General features: G+C 40.9%; 1 protein-coding gene across 1 annotated transcript in view; it reads left to right on the top strand.

Moving 5' to 3' along the window:
* LOC102270916 (uncharacterized) overlaps positions 1–22,777 on the top strand; it is a 302,710-nt gene that overhangs the window by 254,886 nt on the left and 25,047 nt on the right. Inside the window, exon 16 of the mRNA XM_070361434.1 lies at positions 21,986–22,204. Coding sequence (XP_070217535.1) covers positions 21,986–22,204 — 219 coding nt within the window. The remainder of the gene's footprint in view (positions 1–21,985; positions 22,205–22,777) is intronic.

Genomic DNA, 22,777 nt, shown 5'->3' with positions numbered 1-22,777 from the left:
TATTATTTCATGTATGGATACACTACACACTCACTCATGAACACTGACTGGATTAGGCACTGGGAATACAAAAATGCATCAGACTCAGCCTGTACCAGCAAAATCTTAGCAGTGTACTCAGGGCCACTAAGTCCATTGTCGTGGGAACTGCTAACTTGCAAATGTAGGAACTATAGGTTGAGGGAGTTAAGTAACTCATTGAAGGGCACCCAGTTAGTAACTATCGAACCTCTTAGTGTTGGATCCAGGCTTTCTAAGTCATGCTGTCCTTGTACAATGAAGCAGTCACACAGGTATCAGGTTTACTCATAAAGAAACTGAAGGAATGGGTAAGGAATTTCACCCACTGAGGATGGGGCTTCGAGGGAGATTATTGAGTTACTGATGGAGAATTTTGTCTAGTAGGAAATAGTTACTAGAGAAGTAGGTATGGAGCCCTTTGCAACAATTCTCTCTGCCATGCTGGGGGCTTCTTTCATAAGGCTTTTATTATAACTCTATTCCTGGGGGTCAGGATTGATTTTTAGGGTTGGGTGTAGGGTTGATGAGCTATTCTATTGAATTTAGGGATATTCAACTACTAAGTTTAGAAGGCTAGGTTTGGAAAGCATGGAGCTAACTAGACGATTTTGTCTATTTTGTTTTGAGGAGGTATATTTTTGAATGATTTCTTCAAAATATTTGAGTACTGATTTTACAGAATAAGCACGGTTATTAAACCAGCATGCACCATTTCCTTTAAGAACTAAAAGCATCATCAAACCTCAGAGTTGGAAAGGATGCTTTACTAACTAAACATTTACTACTGCAAGTTGAACAAAGCAGATTATGCTTCATATAGACTGAGGGTCATTATGCAAAATAAAAGGCTTAATTCACTATTGCTGCTGATTTGAGGCAGTTTTATTCTTCTGAACTTTTGTGGGATGTTCCTCAGAGACACTTTCCTCTGGAAATGTAGCTTAGTTTAGCGTTTCCAAGTGCAAGCCCTGCAGTTGACTACTTGAGTTCAGATTTTGGCTTTATCAATGAATAATGTCCTAGATTAGATTTGGACCTCAGTTTCCTGAGGCATAATGGCAGTATCATTTCATAGGGATATGGTAATGATTAAAGGGGTTGGCACAAACAAAACCTTGCACTTCTCTTTCCTCAGCCGTTTATAAAGCCTCCCCAGACAACCACTTTGCCTAAGCATTTCTTTTTCCTTGGGATGGTTTTGGTCACTGCCTCCTATACAATGTTATGAACAGAGAGGATGAGATGGTTATATAGTATCACTGACTCAATGGACATGAATTTGAGCAAACTCCGGGAGACAGTGGAGGACAGAGGAGCCTGGCTGGCTACACAGTCTGTGGGGTTGCATGACTCAGCATCTCAGCAACAAACAAAGCCCTTCAAGCAGTGCCTGGCACACAATAAGTCTCTTAATATTAATAGGCTAACTCAAATTCTTTGTGATACTTTCTCAATTGCAAAAAAAAAATCAACCATTTCAAGATATGCAAAGTTTTTCTAACATTCCAATTTTTAGTCACTTATATTTTCAGAAGGCAAGGAGCGTTTCCGTTTCTGTATCCCAGTGGACTCAGAAACTTACCGCTTTCCAAAGACAAGCTTAAGAATCTTGCCGTCTAGTGGCAGGGCTATGCATTTTATCTTTCTTCATTAACCAAGAATACCCAGCACCACAAAACTAGTTGGAGCTAGGGGTCTCCTTACTCGATTCTGCCCTGAAGATTGCTGGTCTCAAACTGGGCTAATCCCTAGAGGCAGGAGAGGAAGCACTCCCCAGTTCTGCCCCAGTCCCAGCGCTGAGGCCAACCCACTGGGACACTGTATCACAGGTAAGCCACTGAAGAAGGTGATCCATTTCCTGGCGTCTGGGGGCTCTTGTTGGTCGGTGCAGTGTGGGCAAATACATAAGCTGTTCTGATGGGTGTTAGGCCAGTCTTCATGGAATGGGGTTTGGGGCTTTATTGTGGAGAGACACAGTGACTTGCAGCTCTGCTGTGTGTAATAGAACTAGTCTTCTCTGCATCCTGAGAAGTGAAGGGATGGATTTGGCATGTCCATCAAGATCAATGAAACCCTGTAAATACTGTAAACGGATCAAGGAATCATTTTGTTCTTTTGACCTGTACCAAGCTAAATAGGTGTTTTGCTATCATTTTGCTATCAAATTTTCTGTCTGGACACACATATAATTTCCTGTGTCTGAACTTATTTAGTTTTCCAATTGATTCCAGGAAGACATTGCAAAGGACTATATACCACCATTGACTCATAGGGACCACAGGAATAGAATAATACAGGTATGGGACACCACAGGAAATACTAGCGTTACTTTTTAGATTTTGAAGAAAGGCTATGCTTTCTCACCTTTTGGGGTAATAATATTATGTATTTAATTCTCTGGATAAGCATTTTTGAAAGTTTTCCACATGACAACTATTGTCAGTCTTCCTGAATTATTCCAAGATAATACTGTTCTTCTTCTTCTTTTTTTTTTTTTTTTGCACAGTGACTACAAATTGAGAAATATTGTGGTTGTTTCCTGTACTGTTAATCCATTTAACATATTTTCTGAGTACATACTATGAGTCAGACACTATTAATGAAATTAAGGGTACAAAAGCAAAATCTCTTAAAGAGTTTAATTCCCTGAATCTGAACTGTCATAACTTTTATTATTTAGAGTCACCCAAAGAACATTAGGATGGTCGCAGACTATTAATAGCTATGGTTGAACTAATTTATGTGAGAGAAAAATCCACCTTCCTCTTCATATTTGTTTCAGTAAAAAGAAAGAAAAGAAAAAAACAGAAAACTTGACTAACAGTAGCTTTAATCTAAGAAGCAACAAAAATACTCATCTTTGAGTTCTCCTCTTTCTATAATCAATACCAGCACCCTAGTGTATATTCACACATATCTGGTTGTAAGTTATATTCCTAATGAGTTGGTGGACTGACCAAATACTAGCTAATGTTCCCTCCTTTTGCCAATAAGAACACAATGACAGGTAAAAGGAAGTGAGAATTTGTTCAGGACTAGTCTTCAAATTCACAAGGATTTGGTCTCAAAGTACTTGGCATTGTTTAAGCCACATATAAATTTCTCAAAGTATTGCCACACCAAGCAAGTTTTTTTGTTCCTTCCCGGTAAAATCTCCTTTAATATAAAAATTAACTGAAGACAAAATTTACTAAATTTTCAGCCTAGTTTTCTCCTTGGAAGACCAAGGATTTAATGTCCTATAAATGATTTCTTTTCCTGGGTTTAGGAAAATAAAACTATTTTGGACAAAACTGTTAAGTCAAACATCGTAAACTTACTGTGCTCTTAATCTTGGGACCTTCATTTGAACTTATCAAGAGTGTCCTGTCATATTTTTAGCCCTTTCAATCTAAAAGTGAAAGTGAAAGCAAAAGTTGCTCAGTCGTGTCCGACTCTTTGCAACCCATGGACTGTATAGTCCATGGAATTCTCCAGGCCAGAATACTGGAGTGGGTAGCCTTTCTCTTCTCCAGGGGATCTTCCCAACCCAGGGATAGAACCTGGGTCTCCAGCATTGCAAGCGGATTCTTTACCAGCTAAGTCACAAGGGAAGTCTAAGAATACTGGAGTGGGTAGCCTATCCCTTCTCCAGTGGATCTGCCCGAACCAGGAATCAAACCGGGATCTCCTGCATTGCAAGTGGATTATTTACCAACTGAGCTATCTGGGAAACATGAAGTTAATTTAGGGGTGGAGGGTGCAGAGAAATTTTCTTTTTAAATTTATTTTGTGAATTAGCATTTGGATGTCTCAGAGGTTCTTGGCCAATCTTATTACTTAAAGACACAAGATAACCTATTTTTAAAAGGCTTTTAACTAGCTACTGATATAATTTGTTATGCATTGTTTACCAGTTAACCTCCAAATTGCTCTTTTCTTTCAGTTAAAGAAGATACTTTGACTTTACACTGCCACTACACTTTTTTTTTATGTGAATGATTGTATTATTTATTTTGCATGCTGCATTGCTTTCTGACTCTTTGCAACCCTATGGACCATAGCCCGCTAGGCTCCTCTGTCCATGGGATTCTCCAGGCAAGAATATTGGAGTGGGTTGCCATGCCCTTCTCCAGGGCATCTTCCCAACCCAGGGATCCAACCTGCATCTCCTTCATTGAAGGTAGATTCTTTACCACTAAGCCACCAGATAAGCCTTATTTATTTACTTGCCTGATAATTTAGGTTCAACTTTATTACAATATTATAAGAATTGGAAACAAAATTGGTAATCTTTTCTGAAATAGATTCTCTTGCTTGGTACCCTCTTCATTTCTGAAAAGACACATGTATTTAAAAATGAGTTTAAGATCACTGATAGGAGTTCTCTTTCTTAACAGGCAGAATGCTAATTTCTGTGACAGGTTTCCCTTCAGTCTCGTTGATAAGGAACTTCTCATGGGTTATTGTAACCATTACATTTGAATCAACAGTAAACAATAAAGGTCTTTACATGGACTGTTGATCTCTACACTTAGTTTGTAAAAAAAAAAAAAAGCACAAACCACAGTGTTAAAACAAATAAATAATCGTTATTCCTTATAAAAACAATTTAATATTTGTTTATGAAATTTATGCCTCTAAACAATCATTATAAGAGACATATCTTGCCAGCTCGCAAAACATACTCTTTTTCTTGGTGACTAATACTCTGCAAGTGACTGAGCTCCATCTGGATTCCAGAATTCATCTGTCCAGGGCTCCGTGTCTTTGTGGAAGAAGATATTGTAGGGCGTCCCCAGAGAAAGAGAACCAGGCATGGCTTTCTTTACATAAAAGAAGCCATTTTTGGCCTAAGGCTTTTTGTGATCTAAGCTTGGCCACAATGCTTGCCCTAGAACTGGTCTCAGTAGTTAAGGATATTGAAGGAATAAAAGAAAGCAGGAACGAAGGACTGTTATCAGGCAAGAGCAGGAACAACAGCAAAGACCGGCATCAGTTTTAAAGACTGGTGGCTACCATTAGTCTGGAGCACTTTCTTGATCTGTTTTGCAGGATTTAAACTCAACTCCTCAGGTGCTCCAGTCCCTCAGTCCCTGAGGGGCTTGCCCCACTGCTCAGCTGGTGAAGAACCCGCTTGCCAATGCAGGAGAGGCAAGAGACAAGGGTTTGATCCCTGGGTGGGGAAGATCCCTGGAGAAAGAAATGGCAACCCACTCCAGTATTCTTGCCTGGAAAATCCCATGAACAGAGGAACTTGGCGGGTTACAGTCCATGGGGTTGCAGAGTCAGACACGCCTGAGCATGCATGCCATGAAGGCACTAAAACACCCCAGACCAACTAGGACCTAAGGGAGGAGGATGTTGACCTTTCTGACCCTCTGACCTCGTGACTTCAGTCAACTAAAGCTTGAACTCTGTTGACCTCTCAAGCCCCTTCATGAATATGTGGATATTGTTCAGTCACTCAGTTGCGTCTGACTCTTTGCAGCCCCATGGACTGCAGCACACCAGGTTTCCCCGTCCATCACCATCTCCTGGAGCTTGCTCAAATTCATGTGCATTGAATCAGTGATGCCATCCAACCGCCTTCTCCTCTGTTGTCCCCTTCTCCTTCCCTCAGTTGTGCCCAGCATCGGGGTCTTTTCCAATAAGTCAGTCTTTCACATCAGGTGGCCAAAGTATTGGAGTTTTAGCATTAGTCCTTTCAATGAATAGTCAGAGTTGATTTCCTTACCCTTAGATTAAAACTTCCCCACTTTTGCTACTGGGGAGACATGCTCTGGGAAAGATCCCCAGTGTACTCTTTTCTGGCTGAAAGTAATAAGTCCTTCCTTCTCCCACTCTTTAACTCGGGTGTGTCTTTTGGCTCAACACCCACCAAGAGGCCAACCAAGTTTTAGTACCGTTAATACAGGGGTTTCCCTAGTTGCTCGTGGTTAATGAACCTGCTGGCCAATGCAGCAAGAGACAAGAGTTTGATCCTTGGGTTGGGCAGATCCCCTGGAGTAGGAAATGGCAACCCACTCCAGTATTCTTGCCCAGACAAGCCCATGGACAGAGGACTCTGACAGGCTACAGTCCATTGGGTTGCCAAGAGTTGGACATGACTTAGGCTAACCAGCAACAGCAACCTTTAATGCACTATTTTCTTGCTATTTGAACAAGGTGTCTGTTATGGGCTGAATCATGTCCCCCAGATTCATATATTGAAGCCCTAACCCCCAGTAAATCAGATTGTTACTGTACTTGAAGATAAGGTTTTTGAAAAGGTGGTTAAATTAAAATGAGGTCCTTAGGGTGGGTGCTAATCCAATATGACTGGTGTCCTTATGAGAAGAGGAAATCAGACACACAGAGTCATATCAGGAACATACATACACAGGAGAAAGACCACGATGGGACATAGAGAGAAGGTAGCCATTTGCAAGCCAAGGAGAGAGACCTCAAGAGAAACTAACCTTAAAAAAAAAAAGAGAGAGAGAGAGAAAGAAACCAATCCAGCCAGCACCTCAACCTTGAACTTTCAATCTCCGGAATTATAAGAAAACAAATTTCTGTTGTTTAAGCCACCCAGCCTGTGGTATTTCATGATGACAGGTCTTGCAAACTAATAAGGGTCCCACATTTTCATTTTGTACTGGCCTATGCAAATGATGTAGCTGGTTCTGACTTTTTAAAGGATAATTTGATCCTCCTTTGGGGTGATTCTAACCCATATAAAAGGTGATTCTAGGAAATGTAGTCAAGTTTATCTATGTTGGCCGCTCAGCAAAGAACAGAAAGACTCCTAAGAAAGCAAACACATGCTCCTCCAGGCTCAGGTCACAGAATGTGTGGAATGTCAGCTGTGTATTTAATACTTCACTGGACCCAAAGGTGTGGAGACACAAATAGACATATTATGGACCCAGGTCTTGCTGAAATGAATTTCCATTAACCTGTACCTGTTCAAGGTGTAGAATTTGGCAGAGATCCTGAACATTTCCATGCGTGCATGCTTTCTAAGTCACTTCAGTACTGTTCGACTCTGTGAGACTCTATGGACTGTAGCCTGCCAGGCTCCTCTGTCCAAGGGATTCTCCAGGCAAGAATACTGGAGTGGGTTGCCATGTCCTCCTCCAGGGGATCTTCCCAACCCAGGGACTGAACCCCTGTCTCACATCTCCTGCTCTGGCAGGTGGATTCTTCACCACCAGCGCCACCTGGGGAGCCCAAATGTTCCCATCAGTGTCTTTAAAACTGTCCTTTAACTGATACTGCATCTTGCCATTTCCAGCTTGTGTCTTACTTTAAAAAGCAGGAGGAAAGTTTCCTGGCACTAAAACCATGAACCTTCTGAATTTATATAGGATTTGACACATTTACTTCTCAGCACCAGGGTGTTTGAAGCAGCCAGGACATCCTAGCTACTAATGCACATTCTTTCGTTCTTTTATTTTATGGTGAACCTTTGCTTCAGTGCACTCGCAACAAGATTGTAGGCACTATAGCTGGGTGTTAACAGGTTTTTAATTTCGGTTGTTGCTGGAAGCACTGTGTTGGAAATTAGACATTTTTAGTACTTCATTTACCGTTGATTTATTCATCCCTCTTGTCTATGGATACAGTGTCACTACAGTATGGTTCCCCAGTTCTGGATGCAAATGCCAGGGATTAGAGCATGCCTCTTGGCAACTCACCGTCATAGAATTGGCCAGCCTCAGTGCCTGGTGGCATCTGGCTTCCTGCTCTTCATTAAATGGGAGAAGACAGAAGAGTAATATTCTGATTTCTTGACTGAAATGGTTTCAGGAAAAAAACCACTAATTCAAATAGACCACAGACCTCAACTTCCCATGGGAACAGCATTGTCTTGATCTGCGTTTCTGACACTCTTGCAGTCTTCCAGTAAACACCAATGCCTTGTCCAAAGTTGTGCAATTCCTAGGGGAGGAAAAAAAGCAATCTATTCCGTAAAATACTTAAAAATTTTCAAAACATTCTAAAAATACATAATTTGAAACACTCTGCTTTTCAAAAACATAGTTTTCATGGCTCTTTCCCTAATGTTTAGGACAGGGCCAAGCAGATAAAAGATTTTATGGAATTGAAAAAAATATATATATTGAACCGAATGGGACTTCCCAGGTGGCACAGTGGTAAGGAATCTGCTTATCAATGCAGGAGACACATGAGATGCCAGTTCAATCCCTGCAACTGGGAAATGGCAACTTGCTTCAGGATTCTTGCCTGGGAAATCCTCATCAACAGAGGAGCCTGGAGGGCTACAGTCCATTGGGTCGCAAAGAGTCAGATATGACTGAGCGCTGAGCACGCACGGTTGAACAGAAAGAAAGTATTATTCCAGGATATCCTGTTTCCCCAAATAATTCTATTGGTTTTACTTTCTCATTACACAGCAGCATTTACAAGGAATTAGATCCGAAAGTCTAAACAAAAGCATTAATAGTTCTTTCTTTCAATACTAATATTCGTGGCAGTTATAATAAAGCCATCTTAGTTGATGCTAAAATTTCCCTATTTTCTCTATTAAATAATTAAAATAGCTGCTTATTTGTACAGGGCTTTGGAAGAGAAGTCTCAGAAAATGGTTTTTACGTGTGTCAGACTATTAATATTGCTGCAGCCACATTTAATGTTTTCCCTTTTCCTCATTAATTGGGTAATTATCTCACGAAGTCCTTCCCATATTAGAAATTAGTTGAAAGCCGGTGCAGCGGGGGCAGTCAGAGGCGCACAGCAGGGTGTTCAGCCAGCTCCTCGTGTCTCCCAGGGGCAGCTCGCTGGGACTCAGAGAGCCTTGTTCTCGCCTTCCAGATGTCACCTTGAAGCAGGCTCCGGTCCCTGCACCCTTCATACGAAGTCGATGCTCCACCATTGTTTACTCAGTGGGTGACTCAGTGGTGATTCGGTTATTTTCCTGTTATGACAAGGTGGTGCTGAATCAGCAGAGTGGCTCACCTCCCAGATTTTTCCTCACCACATGCTCCTTCAGGTGTGTGCCTGATTGCTGCCCTAAAAATGGATGAGGTTGCTCTCCGCGTGAGTGCCAAATTACTTCAGTCCTGTCTAACTCTTTGGGACCCCATGGACTGTAGCCTGCCAGGCTCCTCTGCCCATGGGGTTCTCCAGGCAAGGATACTGGAGTGGGTTGCCATGCCCTTCTCCAGGGGATCTTCCCAACCCAGGAATCCAACCCACATCTCTTGTCTCTTTCGTCTCCTGCATTGGCAGGCAGGTTCTTTACCACTAGAGCCATCTGGGAATCCCCATAATTGACTCCTTGACTTGTCATTTGTTTATTAAATCAAACTTCTCAAAGAAAGCCTTATATTTAAAGGAGGATAGATTTTTCCTTCAATGCTGGAAGTTTGGAAGCTCTTAACAGTTAGCTCGGGCTCCCCTGGTGGCTCAGTGGTAAAGAACTCGTCTGCCAAAGCAGGAGACGTGGGTTTGATCCCTGAGCCGGGAAAATCCCTGGAGAAGGAAATGGCAACCCACTCCAGTGTTCTTGCCTGGGAAATCCCATGGATGGAGGAGCCTGGTGCGCTCACTACAGTCCAGGGGGTCACAGAAGAGTAACAGTCAGACACGATTTAGCGACTAAACAACAACAGTTAGCTCTCCTGGGTGTACCCATTCTGAGAGGAGACCCATACTAATTTGATACAATAAGAACATGATTTTTTTAAAGCTGAAGAAATATATTTAGCTTTTCTCTCTTTATTTTTTATCCAGAAGTGTCTAATTCAGGATACAAACAGTTAAAGTAAATGAGCCTTTTTCCAAATTTTGTTAATTCTCAAAGCCTTTTGGGGGGAGATCTAGTTCCCTTTTCTGTGACGAAAGATGGGAGCCACCTAGGTTAGTCCTGTTACCCTGCCATGACTCTCTTCTGGGATTCTGCTTTTCTTTTGTTATGATTCTCAAACTTTTACCCCTTGACCAACCCAAATCCTGCCAGGCTTTCAAAGTCCCCTCAGGAACCGTCTCTCAGCAGATGGTCCCTAAACATTCCTAGCTACAGTGACTTCTTATCCACCCCAGACTTAAGGTAACCTTCTAGTTAGACAGTCCACGATCAGTATGAGCCTATCTTTCTTCCCCAGCGAACAAAAGAGGAGAGACAAGAGACAAGAATATTTCTTCTCTGTTCTCCTAAAATAGTGTTGGTTGAACTAGAGGTGATGAATAAAAGAATATTATCCAACCTAACAAAGTAGACTTGAGTTGGCAAAGGCAAGACCTGTCTTTTAAGGTTAAATGGAACTTCCTGCTCCATGGTATTGCTTTCCAGGTGGCATGGTTTGCAGGAAGGAAAAACTGCCACCGTTGAGCAGTTTATGCTTGCTCAAGGGACTGGGGGATTCAAAAGGAAACCAAACCTACGCTGGATACAAGGAGAGACGTTACCAACAGTAGCAGTATGAGCGAATGGCGCTTGTCATTTGTTAATCCTGTACAATTAACACTGACATGGGGAAAATATGGTTTGCAGAGCTACAGTGTAATCACAACATATCCCAGGAAATCATGTAGGATTTAATGGCAGGTGTGAAATTAACCAATGTTATTTTCATAAATGCCATAATTAACAGATTCCCAGGAAGAAGCCTTTTAGGTTCTGTAGAAATTCTCAGCAGTCCTTATGCATTTACTGGGGAAATGGTGGGTGTGTCCCCAAACTGGTTGTCTCTCTGGGATTTTGACCTTTTCCTAATTTTAAGTGAAGTGGTAAATATCAGAACCATGTCTGCTTGTCGATTGCTATTCCTCCTTTGTTTCCTGTGTTTTAAAAATGTGTGTTGCAGGTATTCGTTCAAGTTTTGCTTCCACTAAAAACATTCTCTGTATTTGGCTTTGTTGTATTTGCCACTTAAGAATGCAGAATTTATTATTATGTGCTTAAAGCAATCATTTAACACTGACATTTTAAGCACGACAGTAATCCAAGTAATTGTCACCCATTCAGTTAACTGAAAATACCCTCACTTCCTGAGACAGCTAATTATAATGCAGCGTTACTATCTTTTCACTGTAGACATGTTTGTTTTGTGTTTATTTTGGTTTAGGCTGTCTTCAAGGACATCCCTACTCTCAGACTTGGCAATCTGCCCTTATTCGTTCTCTGCTGTTTTCAGAAAGTAAATGAAGACACTATAGCCACAATCTTGAAGGAAAACAAGAGGATTTTTGTTTTTCACGAGCTTTGCCCGTGACTTCAGGATTTTGGATTACGAGTTGTTTCTGGAAAATCTGATCAGTTGTTATATAAACGGGGATTAATTTCCAAACATGCTAAACAGTTTTAGAAGGTGAGATCAGATATCTCAGGTGCTGCTGCTGCTGCTAAGTCGCTTCAGTCGTGTCCGACTCTGTGCGACCCCATAGACGGCGGCTTACCAGGCTCCCCCGTCCCTGGGTTTCTCCAGGCAAGAACACTGGAGTGGGTTGCCATTTCCTTCTCCAATGCATGAAAGTGAAAAGTGAAAGTGAAGTCGCTCAGTCCTGTCCAACTCTTTTCGACCCCATGGTCTGCAGCCTACCAGGCTCCTCTGTCCATGGGATTTTCCAGGCAAGAGTACTGGAGTGGGGTGCCATTGCCTTCTCCAATCTCAGGTACTACCCTTCCACATAGCTCTTCACTGCTGTAGAAAGACAAAAGGTAATGCCTTTTTGGCTTCATAAGACTTGGGCTCCAATTCCTAGTGTGGTTTTCACCCCTTGGGGAGGTCTACCATCATTTGCCTCACATAGGGATTTTGCACTGTCCCTTCTTTTGAAAATCCTTACGTTCAGGAATCTAGAATTCCCTAATGCAGTATTGGATGGTTCCATTCAGAGCGAATTTAGAGGGTTGTTAAGTAGCCCATTTACTTTTGTCACATCATACCATATCCTTCTTTTCATTTAATATACTGTGCTCTCAAACTGGGGGCTTCCCAGGTGGCTGAGTGGTAAAGATTCTGCCTGCCAGTGTAGGAGATATGGGTTTGATGCCTGGGTCAGGAAGTTCCCCTGGAGAAGGAAATGGCAACCCACCCCAGTATTCTTGTCTGGGAAATCCCATGGACAGAGGAACCTGGCGGGCTACTGTCCATGAGGTCACAAAGAGTCGGACACGACTGAGCAACTGAACACGCATACATGCACTCTTAAATTACCTATTGAGCAATTTCTTTTGTGTTTACCGAGTTAGACCTAATAATTAATGTTGTAAGGAATAGTACAGAAGATATAACATTTTATATAATAGTGTATTTTCACCAGTTTCTGAACTTACTGTGTGTGTTCACGTCTGCGGTTGCCCTCAGGAGATGCAGCTCCAGGGCTGCAAGTTGCTTTTGAACACACACTCACACACACTCACTGACACACATACACACACTCACTCACACACACTCACACACACAGATGCATAAATACACATACACAGTATATGCAGACACATAGATACACATATACACATAGTCACACACACTTACACTCATATGCACACACTCACACACACACACATAGAAGCTCGGCTGGAAAAATGTTTTGTTAGGGAATCTAATGGCAACCTCTCTAAATGATACTTGCTGTTTGTGGTACAGGCAATGGGGCATTTAGTAACGATCGCCACAAAACATACCCACACGTGGAGCACCAACCACAACAGCAACGTCTAATCAATACTTAATCCAATTTCTCTCTCCTACTAGCGTGCTCAGAAACCTCTCAGAAACCTGCTCCTTGCATCTCATTGTCCATAACTGGGTCGGATAACCTCCCAGTTGCAAAGAGGAGTTAGATACAGGAACCTCTAGATTCTTTTTGCCTTGAGAGTTGGAGGTGGGCCAGGGACAGTCAGATTGGATAGTGCTTCCTGGGAGCCAACGAATTATTGCTCCATGGTCTGTGCAAATCTTACAATTATTTTAATTAGCTGTTTTTTGTTGATCCACAGGAAAGAGGTTCTCCCCCTCCTTCTTCCCCTTTTAAGCCCCCAAACTGGCAAGCATTGAGTTTATATTAGGATTCATATTAGGATTCTTTGGTCAAAATGACAACAATTAATATACATTTGCGCAAATTGAAAGAACAGTGGGAGTGGATAGTGGTAGAATATAAAGAAGAGAACTGGCCAGTGGCCTTGGGGATGGCTAGACCCAGGGGCTTACTGGCTCTGATTAGAATGCTTTCCCCCACAGTCATCGTCTGACCTGGAGCCAGAGTGGTTTCGTCTCATTCTGGTTTCTCCACCTCCACAGAGTGGTCTTCATATCCTCCCAGCAGTCACACTGTCTCTCATGATCCGAGGTGTCCTTTTCATGACTCTCCTTGGTCACAGGAACTATTCTTGTCCAGAAGCCCCTCCTGCAGAGCAGCTGACAGTGAATTGAGGAGGAGGGACACGTGCTTTGCCTCCTTGCCTTTTTTTGGGACAGTTCCCAAGGGCCACTCCAACTCCAGGGCATCAGTCAAGGACTCAGCTACACCCTCCTGAAGGGCCAGGATTTCCTTCTCAGCTCTGCACCCTCTACACAGAATAGGTGTCCGTGGATCTCAAGTTCTCTTCCTGGGGGGTCCTCTGCCTGCAGCACTGCCTCAGAGTGGAAGACTCTCCAGTAGGAGAGAACCAAACGTTTCTGGGGCCTCTGTTAACCTTGGTGTTCTAATCGGCATTGTCAGGTATCTCCTTGGATAATGTGTACTTCAATAAGTGTAAAGATTAAGAAGCTGTCATTTTATAGGTCAGAGTTTCAGTTGACAAAAATAGTACATCCTTGCAATATAAGAATATATGTGCAACATTAAGTCAGCCACTTAATGGCTGTTGATCAGTTGCTAAGTCATGTCCCATTCTCTGCAACACCATGGACTGCAGCAGGTTCCCCCATCCTTCACCGTCTCCCTGACTTTGCTCAAATTATGTCTATTGAGTCTATCTCATCCTCTGCCGCTTCCTTCTCCTTTTGTCTTCAATCTTGCCCAGCATCAAAGTCTTTTCCAACGAGTTGGCTCTTCACATCGTGTGGCTAAAATATTGGAGCTCCAACTTCAGCATCCGTCCTTCCAATGAATATTCAGGGTTGATTTCCTTTGGGATTGACTGGCTTGATCTCTTTGCAGTCCAAGGGACTCTCAGGAATCTTCTCCAGCACCACAGTCCAAAAGCATCAATTCTTTGGTGCTTAGCAATGCGTTTTGCAAGCTGTGATCATACTTTTGTGTCAGGTTGATATCCCATAATTCTTACACCATATGTGGCTTTTTAAAATAATGCTTTTGTAATATGTTTGAAAACCTCTTTTTTAAAAAAAAATACGCAGGCAAAGCACTTATAAAAATACCATTCAAATATAACTTTGAAGATGCCAAATGATTTATAGAAATGGGATCATTATTTAAATGATTCATAGAATATGTATTATTATTTTAACTCAAGATTTCCTTAAGATTCTCCATCCATAGCAAGTTCACAACAAATAGGTCAGCTTCTCATTACCTTTCTTTTCTAACTTGGTAGTAATTTCTGACATTCTAGTTCAGTCTGCAGGTGCACTAACTATGATTTCTTTGGAAACATGGCTTAAAAGTTAGATGTATTTGCCCCCGGGAAACAGGCTCAGTAGTCTTGATGGAAGGTCAGTTTCCAGAAATGTCTAGCTGTATGTGGCCACTTGCAGATGTTTCAATACATGCATACACATGTATATATTGATACAGAGACTCAAAAATTACTCTGAAGGAATTTAATTAGCTCTTTAATTTCTAAATTTCCTCAGAGCTATCAACACAAATTACTTTTTATAATAGGTGGCTAAATAAAACAACTCAGAATTAAATTGGAAAAAGTGTTAATATATTATGTATTTTGTTGTGCTAAATTATGAGAATATATGACCCTCTATTTTAAGTCATTACTTAAAAGTTTTCAAAAAAAAAGATATGCATTAAGGATTACTAAAACTTGTCTTGATATAATTGGAAGAATTTACATTTTATTTCAATAGCTAGATCATGTCTCTGAATTCAACAAAGGAGAAGAGAGTGAAGTTTTGATTGTTTTCCTTATTACTTATTTAGAAAATACTATAATTATTATTGATGGAAAATTATTTTTGGCTAATATTAAATTGACACTTGTTATGAGACAAGTATTGGGCTTCCCTGGGGGCTCAGATGGTAAAGAATCTGCCTGCAATGAGAGATACCTGGGTTTGATCCCTGGGTTGGGAAGATCCCCTGGAGGAGGGCATGGCAACTCACTCCAGTATTCTTGCCGGCAATCCCATGGACAGAGGAGCCTGGCGGGCTACAGTCCATGGGATCTCAAAGAGTCAGACAAGACTTAGAGAGTAAGCAAGACACATGAGACAAAGTATTACATTCTCCCTTTTGATTGCTCCATGAAACTTTGAAATAGGTATTGTAAGTAAGTATCTTATGCGTATTATTTTAGAGAGATTAAGTACTTTCCCCAGGGCTTCAAAAATGGTTCAGTGGTAAAGAATCTGCCTACCAATGCAAGAGATGTGGGTTTGCTCTCAGGGTCAGGAAGATCCCCTGGAGGAGGAAATGGAAACCTACTCCAGTAGTCTTTCTGGGAAAATCTCATGGACAGAAGAGCCTGATGGACTATAGTTGATAAGGTCGCAAAGACTCAGACATGACTTAGGTACTATATAATCCTGCATCTTGCCAGTGCAATTGTTTTCAAAGCTAACTGCTTTTGTGTTATTGCTCCAATTATTAATCAAATTTCCATTAGGCATAAAGTATTTAGCTATTTTCTCTGATAAAGTGCTTTGCAAACATTTTATCCAATTAGGCCAGGCAGATACTGGCAAGGTAAATGTTCTTCTGACCAACAGATCAGCTGCAAAGGAAAGTGATTTCATGAAGTCAGAAGGAAGGCTTCGATAATAAGTGTGACAAAACTGCATCTCTGCTTCCTGCGCTGGTGTCATTCAGTCTGGAGCACTAGTCGCCCTAAGCTCGCGTATAGCTTCTCTATCATAAAGCAGCCCCACATTGGCTTATATTTCACTCTAAGAAAATTTCTCTTGGAAAAACAGATTCATTCTATTGTAATATTGCATCCAGTATTTGTTACTACAGAGTATGGGAGAATATGCTCTTTGGGGTAGGGGAAGGGAGGATTGTGAGTTTGGGATTAGCATGTGCAAACTAGTATATTTAGGATGGATAAACAACAAGGTCCTAATGCACAGCAGAAGGAACTATATTCAATATCCTGTAATAAACCTGTGTAATGGGAAAAGACTGTGAAAACGAATGTATGTATGTATAACTGAGGGGCTTCCCAGGAACCTGCCTGCCAAGGCAGGAGGCTTAAGAGACCCGGGTTCAATCCCCGAGTCGGGAAGATTCCCTGGAGGAGGGCATGGCGACCCACTCCAGTATTCTTGCCTGGAGAATCCCATGGACAGAAGAGCCTGGCGGGCTACAGTCCATGGGGTCACGAAGAGTCAGACACGGCCGCAGGGATGTGGCATGCACACATGTATGACTGAGTCACTTTGCTGTACAGCAGAAATTACAACATTGTAAATCAACTATACTTCAATACACTTTTTAAAAAAAGAAAATAGTTTTAGTAAACGGAAAAAAAAAAGGATGTCCTAAAGCAGAAATACACATGTTAAATAAAAGATATTATTTTCAAAAAGGTAAACGGACTTTGGTTACCTTTGCTTCAAGATGTAACTTTATTTTTGAAGTTTGATTTCATTTTCTTTTTCTACTGGAGGATAAGTTGTGTCTGCCTCTGCCCCTCTCCGATGCCTCCCACTCCCATTCAAAGACTGTCACTGGAAATAACAGCCTTAAGAGTTTGGGAGTCTCTTTGGAGTCCTTCAACATACTCAATCCCTGTTTTCTCATTAGAACATTCATACTTTTGTGCCTCAGTGGGAATGATCAATTATTTCAATGTCAGTAGTGATACTATTACCCTTAAGATTTAGCAATTTTCAAAGATCTTTTAACTTAATTAGAGGCATTTTTTGTAAATTGAATTAAACCTGTTCAAAGTACAATGTGTTATGCTAAAAGTATACTACCCACTTGGCCAAGGAGACAGAATTTTAGGGGGAAAAATCTAGTTGAAAAATGCTAACCTCCAGATAAATTTGTGAAGTTTTCTTTTTTGAGACAGCTTTCTAAATGTTGGGAGAACGGGTAACAGTTTTGTCCAAAGCATTTTGTTAAATGTGAATGTACAGACACTTTTGTGAAAGTATTTCCCCCAATACTTGAAACCATGACAAAACAAGAGCAGATTTGGACATTTTAATAACTTTGGTTAAAAAAAGAAAGCAGATGCCATTTATAATTTACATAGATTAATCCAATAACCAGCCCATGATTATAGTAACTCATTTTTACTAATGTTATTTCTTTCCAAATAAGTGTTTCTTCATCTTGACATATATATATATTTTTTTAACCTCGTTTTCTTTTAAACATGATGTCACAGTGAACTGACCCAAAGAGTCCCTACCAGTCAAACCATTGAATGGTTCACTGCCGTGTGCTTATGAGGCTTCTCTCCGCTGCCATTTAGAAAATCCTGAGGGCGGTTTTCTCATTCTTAGTCATCCCTCCTCATCACCCTCACCTTAAAAAATACTTTGTGGGCTATGGATGGTGCCAGAGAAGAGTCCACACTCTTACACAGGCGGACCAGGCTTCTTTCACTTCTGCAGCTTCGGCCTCTATCAACACTACTTAGTGATACAAAGACCTGCTCCACCCAATTCAACGTATTTCCTGGTTTAGAAATAGGACTTTACTCCTCTGAGAACGGCCTGTGTGACAGAATGCCCTTCCGGGTGTCCCGTCCACCCCCTCACCCCTGTGTGTTTAATTCCTCTTTGCTTCACAGATCTCAGAATTTGGTCCTTCCCAGACCTAAGAACTCTTGTTCACTGTAGGAGAGAGTTGAGGAATGCATTCCATGCTTTTTTTTTCCTTTCTTTCAAAGCAATTTTGGTATTATAATTATTGTTTTTTAGTATTATTGCACTGATGGATCATAGAAATCTTGTTTGATTTCAGGTCTCTATAAGGACTGGGCATGGAAGGGGGATATATGTGTGTCATATGAAATGCAGCTGAAGTCCAGAGAAATAGGTTTCATTTAATAGCTGAATACTGGATGACCTCCCGATTCCTCACGCCCTCTGGCAGCTCACCCCGGGAGCGATAGACGGGCTGCCTGCATGAGCCGAGGCGTGGCTGCCGGCCTCAATGTGATTTTGCAATGATCTGTGCTCTATGGCTGCCTTCATAACCAACAAATCAATTCCCACTGTTCGTATTACACACCCCAGTGGCAGAGGCCATTTGTTATCCTTTTGATGGTCATACTCTTTGTCCATAACCAAGAAAGATTACAGGGGAAGGAGAGAAGAGTTGAAATGTGGAGGAAGATATTAGGCCGTGGCACCGTGCGTGGCAGCGTGCAACACACACGCTGTATCGCAGCGTGCCTCGCGTGCATACAAGAATGAAAAAGGGACTTTCTTTCCAGGCAATTTGGAAACATGGATGCACAATTGTCTTTTGAATGAAATCTACTTTAAGAACAATATATGCAGGGAGCATTGTGGATGAAGTTCTGTATTAGTGCGCACTTGTATTTCAGGTGTGAGTTCAAAACCATTAGGAGACAAGCACTCACATAGACTTTGTCATCCAAGAATTGTTTATGAGGATATAGTTGACTAGTTTTGTTCCGTTAATGAGCTTTTGGACGCACCCTTTCATTTGGCATCATCTAGCATCTACTGATTCTTTTATTAATTTCTATCTTTGCAGTGTCCAATTTTTTAAACTCTGATGCCAAGGTTTTCCCAATCCTTTAAGTCCAGATAGTATAATTACTATTGTTAGGCAAACAAACAGGAACAAATACTTAGTTGTGTTGACTATGTATAAGAAAATTGAATATTATGAATTAGATATAAATGGTATGCAATGAAATTTTGGTGTTATTTATCCTAAATCAAATATCCTATAAATGAATATGTGTATCAGAATGTGGCTGGGAAACCCTTTATTGGCGAAACTAATGGTAAAAGTATGACTTGATAGTGAGTTCTGGGCATAAATATTTAAACTACTTAGTCATTTCACGTCAATAAACAGAAAAAAACAGTGGAAATTTCCAAAGGTCAAAGAAGCTACTGTCTTTTCCGTTTTGCATCATTTGAGATTTTCCAGTTTTTTGCAAACAACACAATGTCAAATCTGTGTTTGATTTTCTCTTCTCTTTGAAGAGGCAAAACAGTGACAGAATAATTAACTGAAGAGGAGATCATGCACAGAATATTTTCCTTCAGCAGGGTAGCAAGTCCTGGGTTTCATTTCGCATGATGGTAAATGTGCTCTGGAACCCTTCTATAAGAGAGTCATTCTCCTGACAATTTTGCCAGTAGTAAACCAGAGCCTCTTGGGGGCCTGTTTCCTGTTTGTTACTCATTTGAGTAACTGAAAAGCACACTCAGTACAAGATGGCACATAGCTTTCAGTGAGACGATGCCCTCCACCTTCATGGAAAAAGACACCCGAGAACAATAATAAACTGCCAATGTCAACTTCAGCACTTTATTAGTCCCGTGCAGACCAGAAGGTTAAAGTCATGGATTGGAATTTTAAAGGGAATAATGGATTTTCTTTCACTGACCGTTTTTAGTTTTTCTTCTTTTTACCTCCCAAAGACTTACTTCTATGACTTATCTTCTTTTGGTGGTACAATTGCCATTTATTTGATAGTCTTCAGAGAGAGATGAACTTTTGTATATAGAATCTTTGGAATCTGTCTATGAATTCCATTTCTCTTAATGTTCCCACAATGCCTCGAACGGCTGTGGTTAGTTAGTTACTAAACCCCTGAACTACGTACCACGGAACCAGCTTCTTTGTAATGTGTTTATAATCAGGACTAATTTTGGTTTAGGAATTTGCGGAATTATCCTAGAATAATTCTAGGATTAGAAATATTCCTAATAATTCTAAGAGGTCTCTTGTGTCTCGTGCATTGGCAGGTGGATTCTTTGCCACTGAGCCACCTGGGAAGCCCAATTCATACACCATACCATCCGCCTATTTAAAGCGTGCAATTTACAGTTTTTAGGATATTCACACTACTACAGCCATCATCCCCGTTCACTTTAGAACATCACCCCCAAAGAAACACAGTATCCATACGCAGTGAGGACTCTTTCTTTTCCAACTCCCAACCTTTCCTTGTTTTTTTTTTTTTTTTTTTGCAAACGATACTTTAAAAAAAATTTGAAAACATCTCCTGCTGTCGACGCCACACAGAGAGAGGAAACCAGAGCTTAATCAGAATCACCGTATCTAACTCTTTGATGTTTCATTTCAACAGAAAGTGTCAGTATCATATTAAAGAATGCAAGAGCTCTTAAGTTTCAAATTCTCATTCATGTGTTTTTAGTGGTATGCGAGTCATTCACGTCAATTTTCAAAATGAGATAGTTAACTTTGAACCAGTTATATGCCAATAATTAAATGTAACGTTAATAGAGAGGGATCATTATGAGTAGGTGAGGTAAGCAGGACTATGGTATAAATTTTAAAGATTTTTTTTTTTTACAAAATTAGTTTATTGTTTACAGTGATTTATTTTCATATTTCTTTACATAATTTAATTGCAACACACACATAACCTATAATGCATCATCTTAACCATTTTGAGCGTGCAGTTCAGTTGTAAGTGTATTCACATGGTCGGGTAACCCATCTCTACAGGTTTTTCATCTTGCAAAACTGAAACTCTATACCATGAAAGGACTTCCCTCTGTCTCTCCCCTGGACCCTGGCAACGGGCATTCTGCCTTCTGTCTATGAATTTGACTACTCTAGGCATCTCACATAGGTAGGATCATACAGTACTTTTCTTTTGGTAACAGGCTTATTTCACTTAGCATAATACTTTCAAGGTTCATCCCTGTTGTAGCATGTAGCAGAATTTCCTTCCTTTTTAAGGCTAATAATTATTCCACTTGATTGACAGCTAGGCTTCCCCCACTTTTTGGCTATTGTGAGTAATGCTGCTATGAACATAGGTGTGCAAACATCTTTTTGGGATCTTGCTTTGAATTCTTTTGGATAAACACCCAGGAGTATTGCTGGATCATACTGTAATTGTGCTTTTTTAATTTTTTGAAGATCTGTTGTACTGTTTTTCATACTGATTATATGGTTTTATGGGAGAAGGCAATGGCACCCCACTCCAGTACTGTTGCCTGGAAAATCCCATGGATGGAGGAGCCTGGTAGGCTGCAGTCCATGGGGTCGCTAAGAGTCAGACACGACTGAGCAACTTCACTTTCACTTTCCACTTTCATGCATTGGAGAAGGAAATGGCAACCCACTCCAGTGTTCTTGCCTGGAGAATGCCATGGACGGAGAAGCCTGGTAGGCTGCAGTCATGGGGTCGCACAGAGTCGGACACGACTGAAGCAACTTAGCAGCAGCATATGGTTTTATATTCCCACCAACAGTGTTTAAGAGTTCCATTTTTTTCAAATTCTCATCAACATATTATTTTGTCTTTTTTTTTTTTTTTCTGATAGTAGCCATCGTGTTAACAACAGGTGCGAGGAGATATATCATTGTGGTTTTGATTGGCATTTCCACATCCATGATTTTGTGTTTTGTGGGATCTTAGTTCCCCAACCAGGAATTGAACTGGGTCCTTGGCAGTGACAGCTCAGATTCCTAACGGCTGGAACACCAGGGGATTCCTGATACCCGTGTACCTGTATGTTCCCCTTTAGTAATCCATTGTAGTGGGAAGGACTGTGACTAGTTTGAGTCCCAGGTGGCTAAGAAATACTTTCATTCAAATTTACTTTCACTGTGTCTTCCTTACCATTCTCAAAACCTCTTATTTTGGGTTGCAGTTAAGCCCAGGACTTACCTACTGTTTCTTTGTTTGTAGTCGTTCCTCAGCCGCCGCTAACGCCGCATCTGGAGAATTCTTCAAGCATCTCTGTTTTGTGCTGGTGTCAGTGTCTTCCGAACTTGAGTTCGCTCAATGGCAAAGCCAGGGCTTCTGGTACATCATCCTGCTGATGGCTTCTCTCTGGTTCCTGAGGCTCTACCTGCATTATCTCAGCCAGTGGTTTTTCCTCCAGGCCATTTCAACTCCTGTTACAAAGTGAGTGCTTCCCCGAAAGTCAAAGGCATGCATTTTCGTCTTGAGAGGCCAATGAGAGTACAAAACTCCTCTCTCACCCACTTACCTTAAGACCTACAATGCAGGTATAAGTTGAAAAGACAAAAATGTCTTTAAGAGCAGGAATGTCTATTACAGTTAGATTCTCATTTTGGGCCTATGTATACAAATATATAACTGGTGCATCAATATTTATTTAAAATTTAGCAGATTCAAATATGTTCTAATATCTGAGTAGAATCCAAAAGGGAATTTAGCAACAATATTTTATCCTATTTTGATTTTATCAGAGTGAGACTTAGGCTGAGGGTATATTAGAAGTAATATAAGTATGATTTATCATCTATCCTCAGAGAAGCAAAGATTGCTTCTTCTGCAAAATGATTAAATCTAAACAATTACCAAACTCAGGTCCAGGCAGCTTTCTGGGCCATTATCCTCTGGAAAAAGATGATACTGTAAAGGTTATCTCTCCATAAACATGATTTCAGAGACACTGTAGATAGACAGATAGATGTCAGTACAAGTAAAATTTTCTCAAATGTAGCTGGTACA

Source organism: Bos mutus, chromosome 23, assembly GCF_027580195.1.
Source record: "Bos mutus isolate GX-2022 chromosome 23, NWIPB_WYAK_1.1, whole genome shotgun sequence".
In the NCBI taxonomy this organism is placed as follows: Eukaryota; Metazoa; Chordata; class Mammalia; order Artiodactyla; family Bovidae; genus Bos; species Bos mutus.
This window is presented reverse-complemented; position numbering and strand designations above follow the sequence as displayed.